The sequence below is a fragment of the Schistosoma haematobium genome, chromosome 1 (genome assembly GCF_000699445.3).
Source record: "Schistosoma haematobium chromosome 1, whole genome shotgun sequence".
In the NCBI taxonomy this organism is placed as follows: Eukaryota; Metazoa; Platyhelminthes; class Trematoda; order Strigeidida; family Schistosomatidae; genus Schistosoma; species Schistosoma haematobium.
In genome coordinates, this window is record NC_067196.1 from 49,336,246 (window position 1) to 49,353,974 (window position 17,729).

Sequence of the window (17,729 nt, forward strand, 5' to 3'; positions counted from 1 at the left end):
TTTTGACGTTTTTGTAGGGACGGTAAATACTCTCTTAACCACCTTTTCCAAAACACATTAGCAAGATGATTAATCTGTTTCCAACGTTTGTCATATTTATCTCTGATGCTACCTTCTTCGACTATTCCGTCACATTCTCTCAATAATAACAAACTATTTGGCGACAAGGCTAGTTTATCGTTAGCATCTTGAACGACCGGAGTTAAGGGTCGATCGTTCAATATCCTTTCAATCTCGATCAAATAAGTGTTTAAAGTCTCATCGGTTAGAGTCTGCTCTCTAGTTATCAACAATAACAGTCAGTGTATGGACCTAATCATCCTTTCCCAAACTCCACTCCTGTGGCTGGGTGAGGGCGGGTTAAAATGCCACTGAATTTGTCTAGCTGACAGTTCTTTGTCTATTTTCTGTTGATTCAACTGTTGCACAAATCTCCTTAATTCAGAGATCGCACCCACGAAATTTGACCCATTGTCACTGTAAATTTCGGCAGGCTTCCCTCTTCTTCCAATGAAACGTAACAAGGCCATTATAAACGAATCAGTATTCAAACTATGTGTCATTTCAATATGTACTGCTCGGGTTTGCAAGCAAGTAAATACACATCCATATCTTTTTTCTAATGATCTTCCTCTTTTGACAGAAAGGAGTCCAAAGTAGTCTACTCCCACGGCTGAGAAGCTATACCATCCTTGTTGCACTCTACAAGCTGGAAGTGGTGCCATCAATTGTTGCCCTGTATTCATCGTAAACCGCCGGCATGTCACACACTTTCCTATCACTCTCTTAACCGTGCTGGTTCCTTTTATTATCCAATATCTTTTTCGAATCGTGGCCAGTACTTGTGACGTTCCTGTGTGCCCTTGTTCCTTATGATAATGTCTAATTATCATTTCTGTCACTAAGTGTCGACTGGGCAATATTATTGGATGTTTAAAGGCATTTGAGAAATCTGAGTAGCTTAGTCGGCCTCCAACAAAGAGTAACCCATTAAGCATTATCGGTGATAAGCCCTTCAGATCATTGTGACTAACTACTTTACCATTGTTTTTAAATCCACTAAGTATTTCTCCATACACTTCTTTCTGAACCATCAACAAAATTTTACGCTTGGCGATGTCAAGTTCTTTGACCTTTAAACATCCTAGATGAACGGATCCTTCATGACTCGGTGAACGAAGCACCATCAGAAATTCTATGAACCTTCTAAGCCAGGCTACGGCCCTGACTAATTTCAACCACTCGGAGTAATAAGAGAGAATAGGTGACATGTTGTGCTTTATACTACTCAAGTTAACCACAACAGTTTTTCTAAACTCAATATCGTCAGGAGTAGGTTCCGGACAGTCAGTGATTGTTGTACAGAATTCACCATGCAGTAAGGTAGGACATTTGAACCAAGATTCCAGATCAGTCATTTTTTGTATACCTCTTGATGCCCAATCAGCTGGATTCTGTGACGACTTTACATAATTCCATTGTTCAACCTTCGTATACTGGTGCACCACAGCGAGGCGGTTGGCTATATAGGTGCTATATCGGTTCTCCATATTCTTAATGTAGTATAACACTATCATGGAATCTGTATGGAAGTTTACTTCGCAGAAAAAATTAGGCAGACTTCTCCGTAATACTTCACCAAGCCTCACACTTAACACCGCTGCCGCCATCTCAAGTCTCGGTATAGTGACTCGTCTGATTGGTGCTACCCTAGACTTGCTGTACAACAAGATACAATATGGTGGCTCCTTCAAATAGCTGACTCGTGCGTACGCAACTGCTCCATAACCAACCTCTGAAGCATCACTGAACAAGTGCAATTCCACTTTCGCGTCGGGTTCGTCGATTCTCCTCTTGATACCTCGAGCTACCGTGACGTGACCTATCTGACGCATAAAACTTACCCAGCCTAGCCACGCGGACATGTATGGCTCGTTAAGAGGCTGATCCCAGCCTATTTGGGACCTACATAATTTTTGCAAGAGGAGTTTGGCAGTAAGACAGACTGGAGCAATCAGACCCAGAGGATCGAACAGAGAAGAAACTATAGATAAAATACCTCTCCTAGTCAGAGGCCTTTCCGGTGCATCAAAGTAAAACTTAAATACAGCTTGTTTAAAATCCCATTCTACACCTAGGGTTCGATGAGTAGTGTCGTAATCCGTTGACATTTCTATCAAGGACTGTTCTTTACATATATCAGGCAAGGTGGTCCTTACCTCCTCCGAGTTGGTAACCCATTTCTTTAGTTTGAAACCTCCTCTACATAATAATTCACTTATCTGCTTAACGAAACTCTTTGCTTGATCACAAGTGAGAAAAGATACCAAGCAATCATCAACATAGAAATTATTCTTAACAGCATCTACGACATAACCATCATAACCGTCAGAGAATATTTGGGCCGTCTTATTCAAGGCAAGGTTCGCGCAAAACGGCGATGATATGGCGCCAAATGGATGAGATGTCATTTGAAACTCGGATGGTTCTTTCGACATGTCTCCCCCCTGCCACCACAGAAATCTTAAAGCTCCTCGATCAGACTCAGGGACCTTCACTTGCATGAACATTTCTTCAACATCCGCAGAGACTGCGATTGCTTCTTTGCGAAAACGCAATAATATACACACTAACTCAGCAGTTGTGTCAGGTCCTTGACAAACCATATCATTTAGAGAAACACCCGCAAACTTGGCGGCACAGTCAAGGACCACTCTCAGTTTTTCTGGCTTTTTCGGGTTTATAACTGCATGGTGAGGCAAGTACCAACGGGGGCGATAAATAGGTTGCAATCGTATTTCAGGGATCTTTTCCACATAGCCCTTAATAAAATTACTTTCAATACCCGTTGTATACTTGATATACAGAATGTCATCTTTTAACAATCTACGCTTCAAACTCTGTAGTCTACTGCTTGCCACTTCATAATTCCCCCCTTTCATATTTGGGTTCACTTTCCATGGTATAGGAACTACAAAATGACCATTTTCGAAGCGCGTGCCACCTTCCACAATCTTTATAGCCTCCTTATCTTCTAGTGATATTGATTTATCATTTGAATAAACATCAGAAAACTCTTCATCATAAAGTTTACGTATTTCGTTCTCCAAAGTCTGTAATTTACTGGTATGATTAACAACTCTTTTCCTATATTCCGAATACGACGCAGGTCCGAAAACCGTCCACCCCAGCAACGTTTTCACAGCGTACGGGTTCTTCCTTCCACCCAACCGTTGGTCTAACACCCAATGTGCTTCTGGTACGTCGCAACCAATCAACAGTAAAACTTCTTCAGAGTCTAAGTTATCTATCGGTACATCCCCTAAATGTGGCCACTTAACTAGGCTGTTCACTGCCGACTTTGTTGGCTTATGACCTGGTATACCTGCCACAATCAGAGCTCCTTCAATCGTAACATGTTCAGATCGATCTAAAGAAAATACCTCAAAAGGCGCACTCGTGACCTTCATTGTTCTATTACCGCCCACAGTCTCAACTACCACTGATGCTTCGTCTTCGCTCAGCCCGAGAGACCTCAAACAGTTTGATTTTATCAGTGTCACATCAGAACCGTTGTCCAACAGAGCATAACCCACAATCTCGGCCTTTCGCGATTTCAACCGTACGGGAATCATGCCTAAACACACTTGACTGATTAGTGATTTAGTATATCCGCAACAATTCGAGATACCAGGTTTCTCACTCTCGCTGTGCAACAAAGAATGGTGTTTCTTTTCACAACCCTCAACGTTACAACGCTTCGTCAGCTTACATTCCTTAACTCTATGTCCTTGTCTAAGACAGGCGAAACAGATACCCTTGCTTTTAGCGTGAGACCATCGGTCTTGAACTGTAAGCGCTAAGAACTGTGGACATTTATCAATGGCATGGTCGTAGGAACACATACTGCATTTAGTTTTCGTTGTCGAACTACTCCCTTGCTCTGATTGCACGTGACAGTTCGTCTTTAGGTTATGCCCTTTCCTTGAACGGTTTGCTAACCGTCCAAATCTACTACAAGTCACTCTCGCACGCGATGCGATAAACTGAGTGAGCTCGTCGAAGGTCGGTTCCCTGTTATCTTCAGTCAATTTATCCACCCACTCCGCCCACTGGGCTTGCATAGGTTGAGGCAAGAGTCTCACTATTCTTTCCAAAGTAACTAAGGAATTTAGATCAGAAGTATAATTAATCTGTTCCAAGACCATAGCACGGTTTTCCATTTTAATAGCCAAGTTTGATAGTTGGTCCCCGTCAATATACTCAAAATTCACAGCACTAAATAAGTCCTCTAGTGTTTCTCGAGCAATTACGTGAGACTGTCCGAAAAAAACGTTTTAAAATCTCCCTTGCTCTTTTATAGCCAGAGGATGCCTCCATCATGACGCAACCTTCAATAGCTGTTTTAGCCTTGCCCTTACAATAGTGTATCAAATAGAGCAAGCGCTGGCTACCATCCGTGACTCTTGATGCTACATACGTCTCAAATTGCCTTATAAACTTTCAGTATCCTCTTGGCTCTCCATCGAAATAACTCAGTTCAACCTTTGGTAGTTCTGGGCCAACAACATGAACTATAGGCAACATGCTCTTTCCTAGTAATTCAGGCCTTTGCTTCTCCTTTAAACTAAGATTTTTTACGTCATCTGACATCGAATTAAGACTAGAATCACTACCATGATAATCAACCCTATTTGAGTCTGAACCATGACCCTTAAGGACGTCAAAAGGCACTTGCTTGACAATAGGGGATTCTTCATTACCATCGACGAACTTTGAGCTTGATTTCCTTCGACGATTAACTGGCATTATAAGCGAAGCGACCAATTATTTCCAGAAAATCCGCGAACGATTACCAAAGGATTTCGGCCAAGTAATATTTGTTTAGAACTGTAGGATCCAAACTACGGTTTGGATGGTGAAGAATAGCCTTCCGTGGACTTTAGACACGCGCCCTTTCCCGTCGAAATCAAAACAAGTAATCGGGTAAATAGCGGTTCTATAATTCATCATAAATTTAAATGTAAATCGTTACCTAAACAAATATTACCACCCGGCTATTCAACCAATGATTGTTCAATCAATCAAATCTAAATTACAATAAATAAAGAAGTTGATAGAAGATGAGGAAAAATTACCAGTTACAACAAATGAACGTTATTCTATCCTGACTGGATAGATCACACACAACAGGAGGAACAAATCAATATGGCTACCGCCAAGAACAAGTGTCAAGTAAAACAACACAGATGCAGTTCAGGAAGAAACACAAACTTAGTGAATGCGTAATAAAAACAAAACTATAATAAAAAATACAAGTATTAACAATTCAAATGTAACCAAAACACAACAATGTACAACTAAGGGGATCAATAGGGACAAAGTACAAGTATATACATGGAGGGATTTTCACCAACACACAAAACATTCAAAATGGATCTTACAATATGTGCTAGGTCTTCTGCATTGACAGAGCTTCCCGACACACTAAGAATCTGTCTGACGCTATGTGATAATCGCTGAAACCACATTTGTTTAAGTAATACTTCTGTAGGGAGCAATTTCCTACAGGTTTGATTCTGAGCTATTCTCTAGACCGTCGAATACAGAGTCTTGGTTTGGCCAAAGTCAGAACAAGCAAGCTATTTGGCTAGATAAACTTTATCTGTTTCTAAAACATAAATTAACATCGTTAGTGTACAAACAAACCGTATGGTCTATTAATACAGGGAAAAAACGGACAAATAACATACCGAACAGTAGCCAGAGAATAGGAAAAATGAGTCAACAAGCAAATATTGGTTTACAATGAACATTAAACTGTGATTGGTTAATAAAGAGATACAGTCGTACAAGGTCAAAAGGAGTTAATGTGGTGGTGGGCGTTTCCCTTTATTATTGGTGGGTTCGTCTATCGATCACATTTTACAACTTCATCTAATTTATATGGACCCGCCAACTGTTTCCTATGTCGTAGCAACTGCGACGGTCTCTTGTCCCCAAATTCCCATGATGTGAACAGTGGTTGTAGTAGTTTTTCACCAGAAAGTGATGTACGTTGGATTACGGCAGCTTTAATTTTATCATAAGGATCAGTCTCTGGTACATGGTCGATCAAATCCCCAACTTCTGTAACAATTTCGATGGGAAGTGCGCCGACAACATAAACATATTTGGTCGCCTGGGAGCGTATGCTTTTCGCTAGGAATAAGGTTCTTACTTGCGCGAACCAGATCCTGGGGTCGTTGGCACCGTATGCCGTTAGTCTAAACTCGGAAAAGGCATTGACTGAGCTTAAAATAATATCATCTGAATGTGATGAGTTGAGGGGTACACTGTCAGCAGTTAACAGTGTGTCATGCTATGAAAGTAACACAACGGAAGGAAGTGTTCAAGGTCATACACTTAACCAAGACGTACAATCATTTAATGATAAATGTACATGCAGTGAAAAAAATTGACAGAATAAATACAAATAACATCAAAAACTATTTACAAAATTAGCTTGTCTATTCGTGGCAAATGTAGAATCAAGTATTCTCGTCAGTTACATCAGACCATTGAATCGGCCTAGGTATGTGGGTGATGCCTTCGCAATCGTGTAAATGTTGTTCCACAGAGCTTTAACCAAACTGATCAACGCAATTGTATTCAACATTAAATGAACTTACGAAAATAAAATGGAACACAGTCAGCTATCATTTTATGTTGGTTAGTTAAAAGGAGTCCTGGTAGAAATGTAATCTAACTACTTATCATAAACCAACGCACTCTATCGTTATATCGACTTCAATTCAGAGCACTCACTCAATATAAAAATTCCCTCTAACTTTGTGTCTCTTTAGAAGAGCAAAAAAGATTATCGGATATGAAAAGAATAAGCGAAAGGCACGAAAGTATATGGACAAGATTTTGCAGTTCAATCGTTTTCCGACAGGTATAATCAAAAATGAACTGAAACGAAATGGTTTATTATTAAGTAGCAATTTGTCAGAGATTCTATGTATTAGTACGATAGTTCCACCATGACGTCATGGTACGACAGAACTTCGATGTATCGTAAAACACCACATAATTACATCATACTACAAAACAACAAACACACTTCAGTGTTAAAGCCAGTATAAAGGATAAGACGAGCTCTACCCCAACACAGAACTGTGTTCAAAGTTTAGTGTATGTCAGTTGTGATAATTTAGATATTGGATAATCACTTCGTGAACTACTGATTAGAGTCGAATACCACCCAACCAAATACTGAAAACCTAATAATCCTGCAGAACTTGTAGAATTTCAAATTAAATCAACAACAGTAGTACATGGCATTTACATATTAAAATATCGAAATAGTGCAAACTGGTTCTTTTGATACCAATGATAGGGGATTTAGTGAAGTTCTCGAATATATGGCCAAATTCTACAACCCTCAGCAGAAAAAACTTTATCATCCATACGACTTAGACTATCCATTCTTAACATCATTTCTCACTCTGTTTACATCTAACACCATTATAATACAAACGAATTTAGGTCTACCTTTTCATATTGCAAACGCAACACACATCAACAAAAAAGTACCTCATATACAAACCTCAATGACCGAAGTGGGATTACAGTGGATAAGTCAGACTGGTTTATGAATGACTACACAAAACAGACTTTGTTACTCTGTAATATTTAAGCTTGGATTGATTCATTTCTATTTATTTATTCTTTAAGAAAGCGGCTTACACTGAGGCACTATACTTCGTGAAATTTAATTTTTCTACTCATTGAGACAAAACGGATACATTAGGTTTATCATGAGAAATTTACATAATGTGCACCCTATTTGGATTTATATGGTTAAAGTTTGAAAATAATTTGTTGTGAGACAACTTGTTTGTATAATCTTGCTTCGGTGGCAGAATTTTAAACTCAGCATGGTAGGTTGTGTGTTGTTGTTGGGTATCTTTTAGACTAAAATACGGGCGTCAAAGCTACGTAATAAACCAGAGCCTGAACTACAGAAGCAACTTGGAGAGCTTAAGACGGAACTTGGCAATCTTCGTTTGTATCGGGTAACGAGAGGCGCATCCTATCATGGAAAATTGAAGAAAATGTGAGTTTTATTGCTACCAAGTGTTATAAAAATCTCACTTTTAGCCGGACACTAAGAAAGTCCATTGCCCGTGTATATACAGTTATTCATCAGGCGCAAAAACTTCGCCAACGTGAAGCTTATCGTTCCAAGAAATACGTTCCCAAAGATTTGAGACCAAAGAAGACCAGAGCAATACGCAGAAGACTTAGTAAGAAAGAGCAGTCAGTTCATTCTGCGCGTTCAATGCGCAAGGCACGTGCCTTCCCTCCACGTGTATTTGCTGTTAAGTGCTAAGTAATAAAAGTTTTGGTCAAAATCGGATCATGAAAGTGCTGTTTGATTTTACTTAAGTTCCTTATATCCTGGACGCTAGATTCGTTAACATAAACGCTGTTGTAGTTTGCTGTGTCGGCTGCATATAAACTTGTACTGACTTGTTATATCTATGCTCATAAGTACCATCCCTTATATACATATATATATATATATATATATATATATATATATATATATATATATATATATATATACGCATACTGTATGTCTACTTTAAAGTCTGGTTGAATACGAATTACAAACTGCTACTTATTAAATATATCAGCGAAATCTGACCAATCATCAGTGATGTGATTTGTGCCGACTGTTATGATTGTAGTGTCAGTATTATATAGTTACTGGTGGTTGTTCGCAATACTTTCAAGGATAACGATTTAATTCATGTTATACCTTGATTGATAACTTATAGTCACTGAACACGCGGCCTGTATTGCTTGTTTTCATTTTGAATATCTGGTCACAACTATTGCGGTCTCATAATGTTCATATTCGTCTGGCTTATTCAGCAGCTCAACTATCCATTCACGAGTGGAATGAACGTAAAAGCTTTTGGCTATAACAACTTTAAAATGTAAGTGGTTAAATTAGGCTGATTTGACAGTTTTTTGCTACTATGAATCTTGTTCTAGCAACTAGACAACGAAACGTTTACGCCTAGTAATTCTAAGTATCGGAGGCTGACTACTTTTCATACGAAGTATCTGAGCTGTTTGTTCCTGCCTTTAGACTTGTTCGGATTAATAATGATTAACATCCTTTATTATTCTACTAGAATCTCAACGTTTTTTACTGACCTAGAGATATTTTCCATACGGAAAAAATGGCTGTCCATCTGTCATTAATCGTACTTTACAAACACGAATTTTCTCTATTTATCAACTTGAGATCTGGTGTTATCATTCGCCTGACCACACTAAAACTCTGTAAACATGTTGCATGTAACTTTAATCTTGTTTTTGTTCAGTTTGCGTATTAAGTACTATGTACATATGATATCTATTACTAGATTAACATTGCTTGTGCTTTGATGATATGTGCTGAGACCCCAGTTTGTTGTCAGTTGTAACAGGTTTCATGTCAGACTAGCTATAGTAGTAGTAGTAGTGTTTTTGGTATGAAATGTACTAATAAGATTTTTTCTGGTCGTTGGGTAGGCGAATGAATGTATTCGGACAGTTCTGGTACTGTATCTTACGTCCCCTCGCTGCCTTATGAAGTGGATCTCAAAACATTGTTTACATTCTCTATTGCAATGCATGTCTGTGAACAGCTTGTTTTCATCTGACATGCACATTTTCGATTGCTATCAACGCACACTTAATTGTTAAAATTGGTTTCGTCCGGAAGATAATATATCTCTTAAAGGTTGGTTTATGTTAGCTATCAATAGCCTATCCTTGTACCAGATGTGTTATCTAGATATGCTTTGTATTGAAGAGCATCATACAACTATACTGCGTGTAGTGTAGGTTACTTGAAGTTTTTAAGACGTGTACGACGTGTAAATTTGTGTTAACTATAAACCATACTTCTGTGTCAGGTAGTAATAATATTCATTTGACTAAACTGAAGTTCGCGCATCGGGGAATGTTCATGAAGCCTTCTAAATGACTGAACTAAAGTGGTCGGTGTGTTTCGGACTTGGAAGCAGTCTTTGGACCTGGTAACCCTTGAAAACTATACCAATTTATTCACACTACTAGCTGCGGGCTTGGCGGTTGTTAAACAATCTGCAGGACGCTAGTCGGCGTTTCCAAAGAAAACCCCGAACTCCAGACCGCACCTTGGTTTTCAGAATTGTAAAAAAATTAGAATACTGAGAAATCAAAGGTCACTCGGTGTAAACGACATGTACCAAACTTTTTCCAACGATCGATGCAAATTTCCTTACAGTTTTATAACAGACATTCGTAGATATTTTGTTATATCTCTCTTTTCTTACGGTTATGACCCAGCTATTCCTATTGCTTAGTATTCTCGGACACCGATTCACTCGACAAGTCCCCAAATCAAAACACGGTTGAACAAGAAGAGATTATATTCCAAATAACAAGGTTAGATGGAAGTAAGAAGCGAGTCAGGAGCACAATAGGGAAAACGTCAGTATATTTATAGTTTTTACATAAGATTTCAGAGTATTCTCGGACTAGTGCTGATTGGATAAGAATTAGCCAATCAGCATGCACCAAAGCAATCATGCATGGAGCATGCTTTAATCTAGTCTATGTCCCGCTAACATATTTTGTGATCGTCAATGCAGAAGACATTATCTTTTCATCGTTTATTATTCACATGAACGGTCCGGACAGTAAATGTTTGAACGTGTTCTTATGAGATATCCCATCTATTATTAGAGTTTGCAGCTGAGTCATTCTATTCGACGAAGAAGCTGACAAAATACTGGGTCATTTGGGCCCTTAGAATGGTCGTACAAGGTTTTAAATGGCTTTCCTTTAGTGGTCCGGAATGTTGCTTTAGAACTAATTTACGTCAGTAACTAAACTTACGTGATTTAAACTATCCGGACACTTTATTTCAACTCTCGTCAGCCCTGGTTGTTTGTTTTTAATATGGATCTTTCCCCATGGATTCGAAAGATACCTTGATATTAATCAACTTTTATCACGTTGGGCATAGAATTGTTTGTTTGTCGACATATAGGGGAGGATGAGACTCAACAGTCTTCTCTGTATTACTCTGGCTGTAGAATCTCCATGCGTAATTCGATGTACAATGCTGATAGGAACAAGTTTCATAAATGTTGGGGATCGCTGGGTTAAAATTGTGTTGTACTGAACCATGTTGGCTGGTAAACGCAGACCACTTTGTTGTCATAAACTTATTGATGACCAGTCAGTGGTCAGATATATTGAGTGATATGTCTCAATCAGCCGAAGGGGTGTTAATGAGTTCTTCTAGATGCTAAGTTCCAGCTTCTCTACCCATATACTGTTGTGTCTTTAAGTCCGGTTAGTTATCACGTGATTTATTCGCCAATCGAAATACGACTTAATCACTCTTGTACTGTGCTAAGTCAATGACGTTCGACTGGTCTTATCAACCTATCGTCCTCATTGGTTATTTGCCCGCCTAATCCGTCCATCTGAGCCCAGAATATCAATAACAGCTTCCGCTATGCTAATCATTTCTCCAGACATACTTGGTTTATATACCAACCAATAAATAGGAAATAACATTTATACACAATAAAGCCAAAAAGTGGATGTGAACATGGAAGACAGTAATTAATAAACTGAGTATAAGTTAAGAACAGTAAGTTTTATAATAAATTTTAGGTCAAAATGAAGTTTATAAGATGAATATAGATATACACAGTCAAGTTACTGAATAGTTATACAATAAGAATATATGTAGAATATTGGTCCATTAATATATCTCTGAAGTTACTCGTAGTTTAATCTTCACTATATATATTAGTTTTCTTTCTGACCATCATTCGGATGTTCAGTCCTTCTCACTATCATTCATTCGATTATCATTTTGATTAGTGGTTTAAATGGTTGTGGACGGAATAGAAGAAGCTTTCGCTTAACAGGCTTCCGTGTCTAGTAGCAAGGGATCACCAAATCCTCCAGGCAGGAACCTAGGTATGTTAACAATAAAAGAGGAAAAGAAATTGGTGAATCATAGTGTGATACTGTCCTTGGTCCTTAAGAATAGGTCAAGTTGCCTCTTGAAGGACTCCTGAGAAGTCGCTTGGACTAGCTCGGCTGGTAGCGAATTACAGTTTTTGACAACTCTTAAGGAGTAGAAGTTATGTCTATATTCCGTTTTGCTATGTTGTGTTTCCAGTTTCTGGGTGTTACCCCTTAGGTGATTATTCGAACTAAGCTTATGTAGGTGTTTAAGAGGATGTCCAGAAGTGTTAAGAATACTATAAGCCATTAATAAATCACCTCTAAGACGCATATACTCTAATGGGTAAAGGTCTAGTGAATGGAGGCGTTCTTCGTAAGGTTTAGATTTGAGTCCTCGAACTGATTTCGTGGCTCGCCGTTGGATACGCTCCAAAGTGACCTTGTCCTTTTGGAATGAGGGGGGGAGTACTATGTTTCCGTACTCTAAATGGGGATGGATGAAACTGTTGAAGATTATGTGGAAGGTTCGTCCGTCAAACTGTCCGAAAATGCGCTTTAATTTTTCCAGTGCAAGGTTTGCTCGGAAGGCATTTTTGTCACAGTTAGCGTAAGACTTCAAATCATGGGGCATCAGGACTCCTAAATCTTTTTCGACTTGGGATACTACTAGAGAGGAGTTTCCTAAGTTGTAACTGTAGTTTGCGACATGTCGCAGATGGACTACTTTACACTTTGAAGTGTTAAAGGTAAGTCCGTTATCGTCTGCCCAACTTTGAAGTCGAGTCAGATCCTCCTGAAGTGCCTGTATATCGTCTTGGTTGCATATCTCTTCAAAGTTTCACGTCGTCGGCAAAAAGTAATAAGTTTGACGTTACCTGTTGAGGAAGATCATTTATGTAGATCAAGAAGAGAAGAGGCCCTAGTACTGAGCCCTGGGGGACCCCACTAGGACATTCCATAGCCTGAGATAAAGTGAAATTAACTCTAACCTTAAAGTGTCGATTTTTCAGGTATGAAGTAAGCCAATCGATTAGAGGTGGTTTGATACCTAGTTGTTTGAGCTTATTGATAAGACACAAGTGGTTAACCTTATCAAAAGCTTTTGAGAAATCAAGGTAAATGATATCAACCTTTCCCTTGCGATCGAGGATGTTTGTCCATCTGTCCACCGCAATCAGCAGGTTGGTTATACAAGAGTAGCCCTTCCTGAAACCATGCTGTTGGGGTGAGAAGAAGTTTAAGGACAGTAGATAGTCGTCTAAACCGTCGCATATCAGGGACTCCATGAGTTTTGAAGGTAATGACAGAAGAGCCATCGGCCGATAACTTGAAGGTTCATTGCGTCGACCACCTTTGAAAATTGGTGTGATGTGAGCCAACTTCCAATTTTCCGGTAATTTGCCTCGGCTTAGCGAGTGTGAGAACATCACGCTAAGCGGCGTTGCCAGGATTGAGGCTGCCTCCCTCAGTATGGCAGGATGAACCATATCCGGGCCAGGAGAAGTATCTAGTCTTAAGTGCTGCAATTTACGGAACATCAAGTCAGCGCTTAGGTTCACTTCGGAGAGTCCTGTGGAATTGCAGATGAAACTGTCGTCAGTAAAGTTGATGTCAGCCGGTTGAAATGTTTGAGAGTAATGTGCCGCCAGAAGGTTAGCGGCGTCGCCATCGTTGTTGGTCGGGCCGTTAAGACCTAGCAGTTGGGAAACTCCTGTTTTGGCTTGACGAAGAGAGGCTGCTTAACGGAATAGGCTTCTAGGGTTAGAGGCAAATTTGTCCATAAGCTTTGTCTGGTACTGAAGCCTGTCTTCTCTTATAGCCTTCGTGCATATGTTCCTGATATGTTTATATTGTCTATACGCTCCGTCGTTATCAGTTCGTTTGTATTCCGCCCAACAGTGCCTTTTGCGGCTTAGTAGGCGAAGGGTACGGTTCTTGATTACTGTAGGTGGCTTGCAGCTTTTTGGAACCGTTTGAGGAACTGAATGGTTTGTAGCACATAAGAGCGTGTGCAGTAAGAAGTCCCAATGACCGTCCACATCGAGTTGAGGGTGAACATCCCAAACCACCTGTTGCAGATAGTCATGTAGAGCTGGGACATTCAGCCGTTTAAAATTCCAACGCAAATTATTGTTGGGATACCTTAGCTTAGTTTTGATGACAAAACTGAAGGCTATGACGGCATGATCGCTCTTTCCCAGAGGAGCCAGGATTGAGAGGTTGTCATCCAGGAATTCTTCGTTTGTGAATACACAGTCTAAGCGCGATGGTGTCTGACTGTTTCTCCAACGAGTTGCCGACCTCACATTTTCATATAAGCCCAAGTCATCGATGAGGTTGAAGAACCGAGCTTCAATTGAGTTGTCGCCTCCAGTGTACGTGTGTTCTGCGAAGTTGACTCTAGGGAGATTAAAGTCCCCTAGAATCAGGATGTGTGTGAAACCGAGACGGGTAGAGCGGGATAGTCCTTCCAGCATACGACTATCGTACTCGATGTCGGCAGTTGGCTTCCTGTAAATGACTCCGACTAGACACCCCGAATACTTGACAATCTAACAGAGCACCATATGGATTCCTCAAGGTTGTGAACTTGGTACACCTCCAAGCAAGAGCTTATGTATATGGCTACTCCACCCCCAATTCCTGTTTTTCTGTCGTTGCGGAACAAAGTCATCCCAGGCAATGCTAACTCTTGGTCCGAGAACTGAGAAGATATCCAGGTTTCAGATATTCCTATCAGACGGGCCTTATTAGCGTTACTAAGTTCACGTAATTCATCCAGTTTGTTTGGTAGACTTGCGGCGTTCATATATAAGCAGTTTATGCTTCCAATTTGGAACGCGTGAGCTTCGTCCTGTTTTTCTGTATGAGCCTTATGTGAATGGACAGGTAGCCCACCTATATGAGGTCTCCCGAGGTGGTAGGCCCTGTCGTTTACACGTTTTTTTATCATTTAGACAGTCCACAAGTGGAATGGTCAACTCCAACTTACCTTTGTGCTTGGTCCTAGCCTCATATGGCCTATCCGGGTGCATGTGGATTCCAGGTGGCAATCGACGTCTGTTGGCACGAAATGCTTCCAGAACTGCAGCTGCCATGTGGGAGGATGGGAAGGTTATCTTCATTAGACGGGGTCTAAGATCACCGTCTTTCTTGGCTAGTCTCGTCACATGCTGAGTCAGTATTTGTTTGAGCCTCAAGGACTGTTTGATGAATTTCCATTCCCTGATGTCAGAATTCGATTGAGTAGGGTCTGCCTTTTTTCGGTATACCTTGCACAATTATGTTTCTTCCGCGGAAGAACTTCTCGCGAGATTCTTTACGGACGTTCCGTATGATATTGCGCTCAGAGTACGGTATGTCGGGCAATATTCTTACGTTCCTATCGGATTTCAGCAAGTGACTTGCTAGCAAGACGTCCTCTACGTCGGTAGCATTCTTAAGTGTCACTCGGTGAAGCCTCGGGTGATTTAGATGCTTAGAATCCTTTCCTCGAGTGAGCCGGGTGACCGTCAAAGGCTCTATTCTAGGAAGTTCGATCTTCTTGTTCAATTCACCCCAGAGCATCCTGTCGTTTTTGTCCTGCAGACTGAGAGGAAGTTTAGGATTGTCAACGAGGTTCATGATAATGAGAGAATCGTCACGAACTGTTGTTAATTTACCAGGTTTCACGATGGGTTCAGGTTTAATAACTTGTTGTTTGGAGGTCAGTGCGCGTTTTTGAGTCTTGGGCTCTTTATTGACCGGACGAACAGTCTTGGGGTAGACTATGCGACCAAATCACCAGTTATTTTTCGTACAGCAACACTTGGGTTGCTCGGCTTGGGCGGTGATGCCTGGTATTTCGGGCTCTCTTAACATGGGTCGAATCACCTACAGGGTTTTTGGGGACCACTGTTGTGTTCAGGGACCCTGAGCTGGGAGACCCGAGTTTGCTTAGTGGTGTTCCTCTTAATTATTACACCCCTTTTCGCTTATTCGGAATTGGGACTTGTGCTGATGTGCATTGATTGCTTCTGACTAGGTGATCATTTGCATGCTTATGCAAAACTTTGTCAGTATATACTGAACAAATCTGGTATTGTCTCAGTATCATTGCCACTATTGTGTAATGAATGTAGAAGTCCGATCGGAACACATGGTCTTCAGCGAAGAAATGAGCACTTATGAATACGATGTACATCCGCGTCCCAATGACGAAGTACCTGTTTTTGCATCGAGTATTGTTGATTGATTCTGGTATTAGCCTTAGAGAAGTTTCAGCAGTTACCTCGTGGTTCGCATTCCTACATTAAAATAGTTTTGTCTTAAAAATTCCAGAGGTGTAGTATTAGCATCCGACTGTGCTGCCGGAATGCACCAAGTGGCTACGCATGTGTATTTAATGACACTCTTGATGGTGAATTTGAGGATCACATGTGTCTTGAGAGCCACAGGCAGCTATGAAATTTCATGTTATCGAGCGTTCGTGTGTTAATGATAAGTCATTTTTATTAAGATCCTTTAATATAGAATCGGGAAGATAACATGCCATATCATATAAAATAATCTTGTGATTTATGTCCAAATAACAGCGCCACGTGAAAATGATAATTCCTGGTTTTGATACATGTATTAACCGATTATAAGTCACGCAGGTCTTTCCTTCAATCATTCATGACTAATTTTAACTCAGTACTTGCCCATGGAATTAAAACAATGGGGAAACAGTTCACTAAACTATAATTTCTACAATTCACAGTATTTAAATAAAGCAAGGACAAATATTGGTGCAGAATAAATTCATATTTGTTCTTACTTTATTTAAATTCATAAAGGGAACCAATTGTATGAAATATTCACAGTATGTTGGTGACGCTATTGTATATTAGACACTAACGTGAAACGAGAGATTCAAGTCAATAGCAATATGTAATGTAGCTGTAACAGACAAGTGATCGTTTGATTACTGCAGTGGTTGATATTTAGTCACAGTAACACGACTATCCTCTTCTTTCCTCTTACATCCGGGAAAATGCCATGCAAGTTGTTATATTTCATAATGTGAGGATGATGTATTTTCAGATATCTTCTCTCTAATTCTTTTTATCATACAACACATTAAGTTGGTCAAAAATCAGTAATGTTTTGGATGAATTATTGCTTTAGTACCTAAGATAGCAAAAATCCACACTTAGAGTAAGATGTACGAAGGATGTAAACAATGCCAGAATGTTTGGAATGCGCTCCTCTCCCTCTAGACGTAAGCTGTTACTTCAGGACTGGTCTGCGTCAACACCTGGACCGATGCATATATGTGTTTGGTCCTACGTTGTAGCTGACTGACTGGATCTTTACCAGTTCGTCTCACTAATGTTGGGTTGTTTCATATCATGCTGATGTTGAGGAGACAACTGAGCATAGAACATCACTCATTATCTTTATATTATGGCGAAGTGCATTTTCGGATCACTTGATTGGTCCTTATTCGTCAATGTAAGAAGTAGATATCATATTAGTCGATTAGCTAATATATATCCTTTAATTAATTATGAATAAGTTTATGCCAAGAAAGTTATTCCGCTGCAAAGTATATCGATTCTTCTGTCGGTGTATCTTAGAATAAAATCTAATTCTACCTAAAGTGTAGCACCATTTATCTAAAAAAACCTCGATCGTCATCCACACACTTCTCGACTTTCAGAATTCCAGTGTTGAACAGGAGGTATTTA

At 39.9% G+C, this 17,729-nt stretch overlaps 1 protein-coding gene across 1 annotated transcript; it reads left to right on the forward strand.

Annotated features, from left to right (window-relative positions):
- Positions 1 to 7,770: 7,770 nt before the first annotated feature.
- On the forward strand, positions 7,771 to 12,821 carry RPL35 (60S ribosomal protein L35). The gene is made up of 3 exons (XM_012942601.2): positions 7,771 to 7,925; positions 7,959 to 8,101; positions 8,146 to 12,821. Exons 1-3 carry the CDS (start codon positions 7,923 to 7,925, stop codon positions 8,375 to 8,377), a joined length of 378 nt encoding a protein of 125 aa, XP_012798055.2. The 5' UTR covers positions 7,771 to 7,922; the 3' UTR covers positions 8,378 to 12,821.
- The last annotated feature ends 4,908 nt before the right edge of the window (positions 12,822 to 17,729 follow it).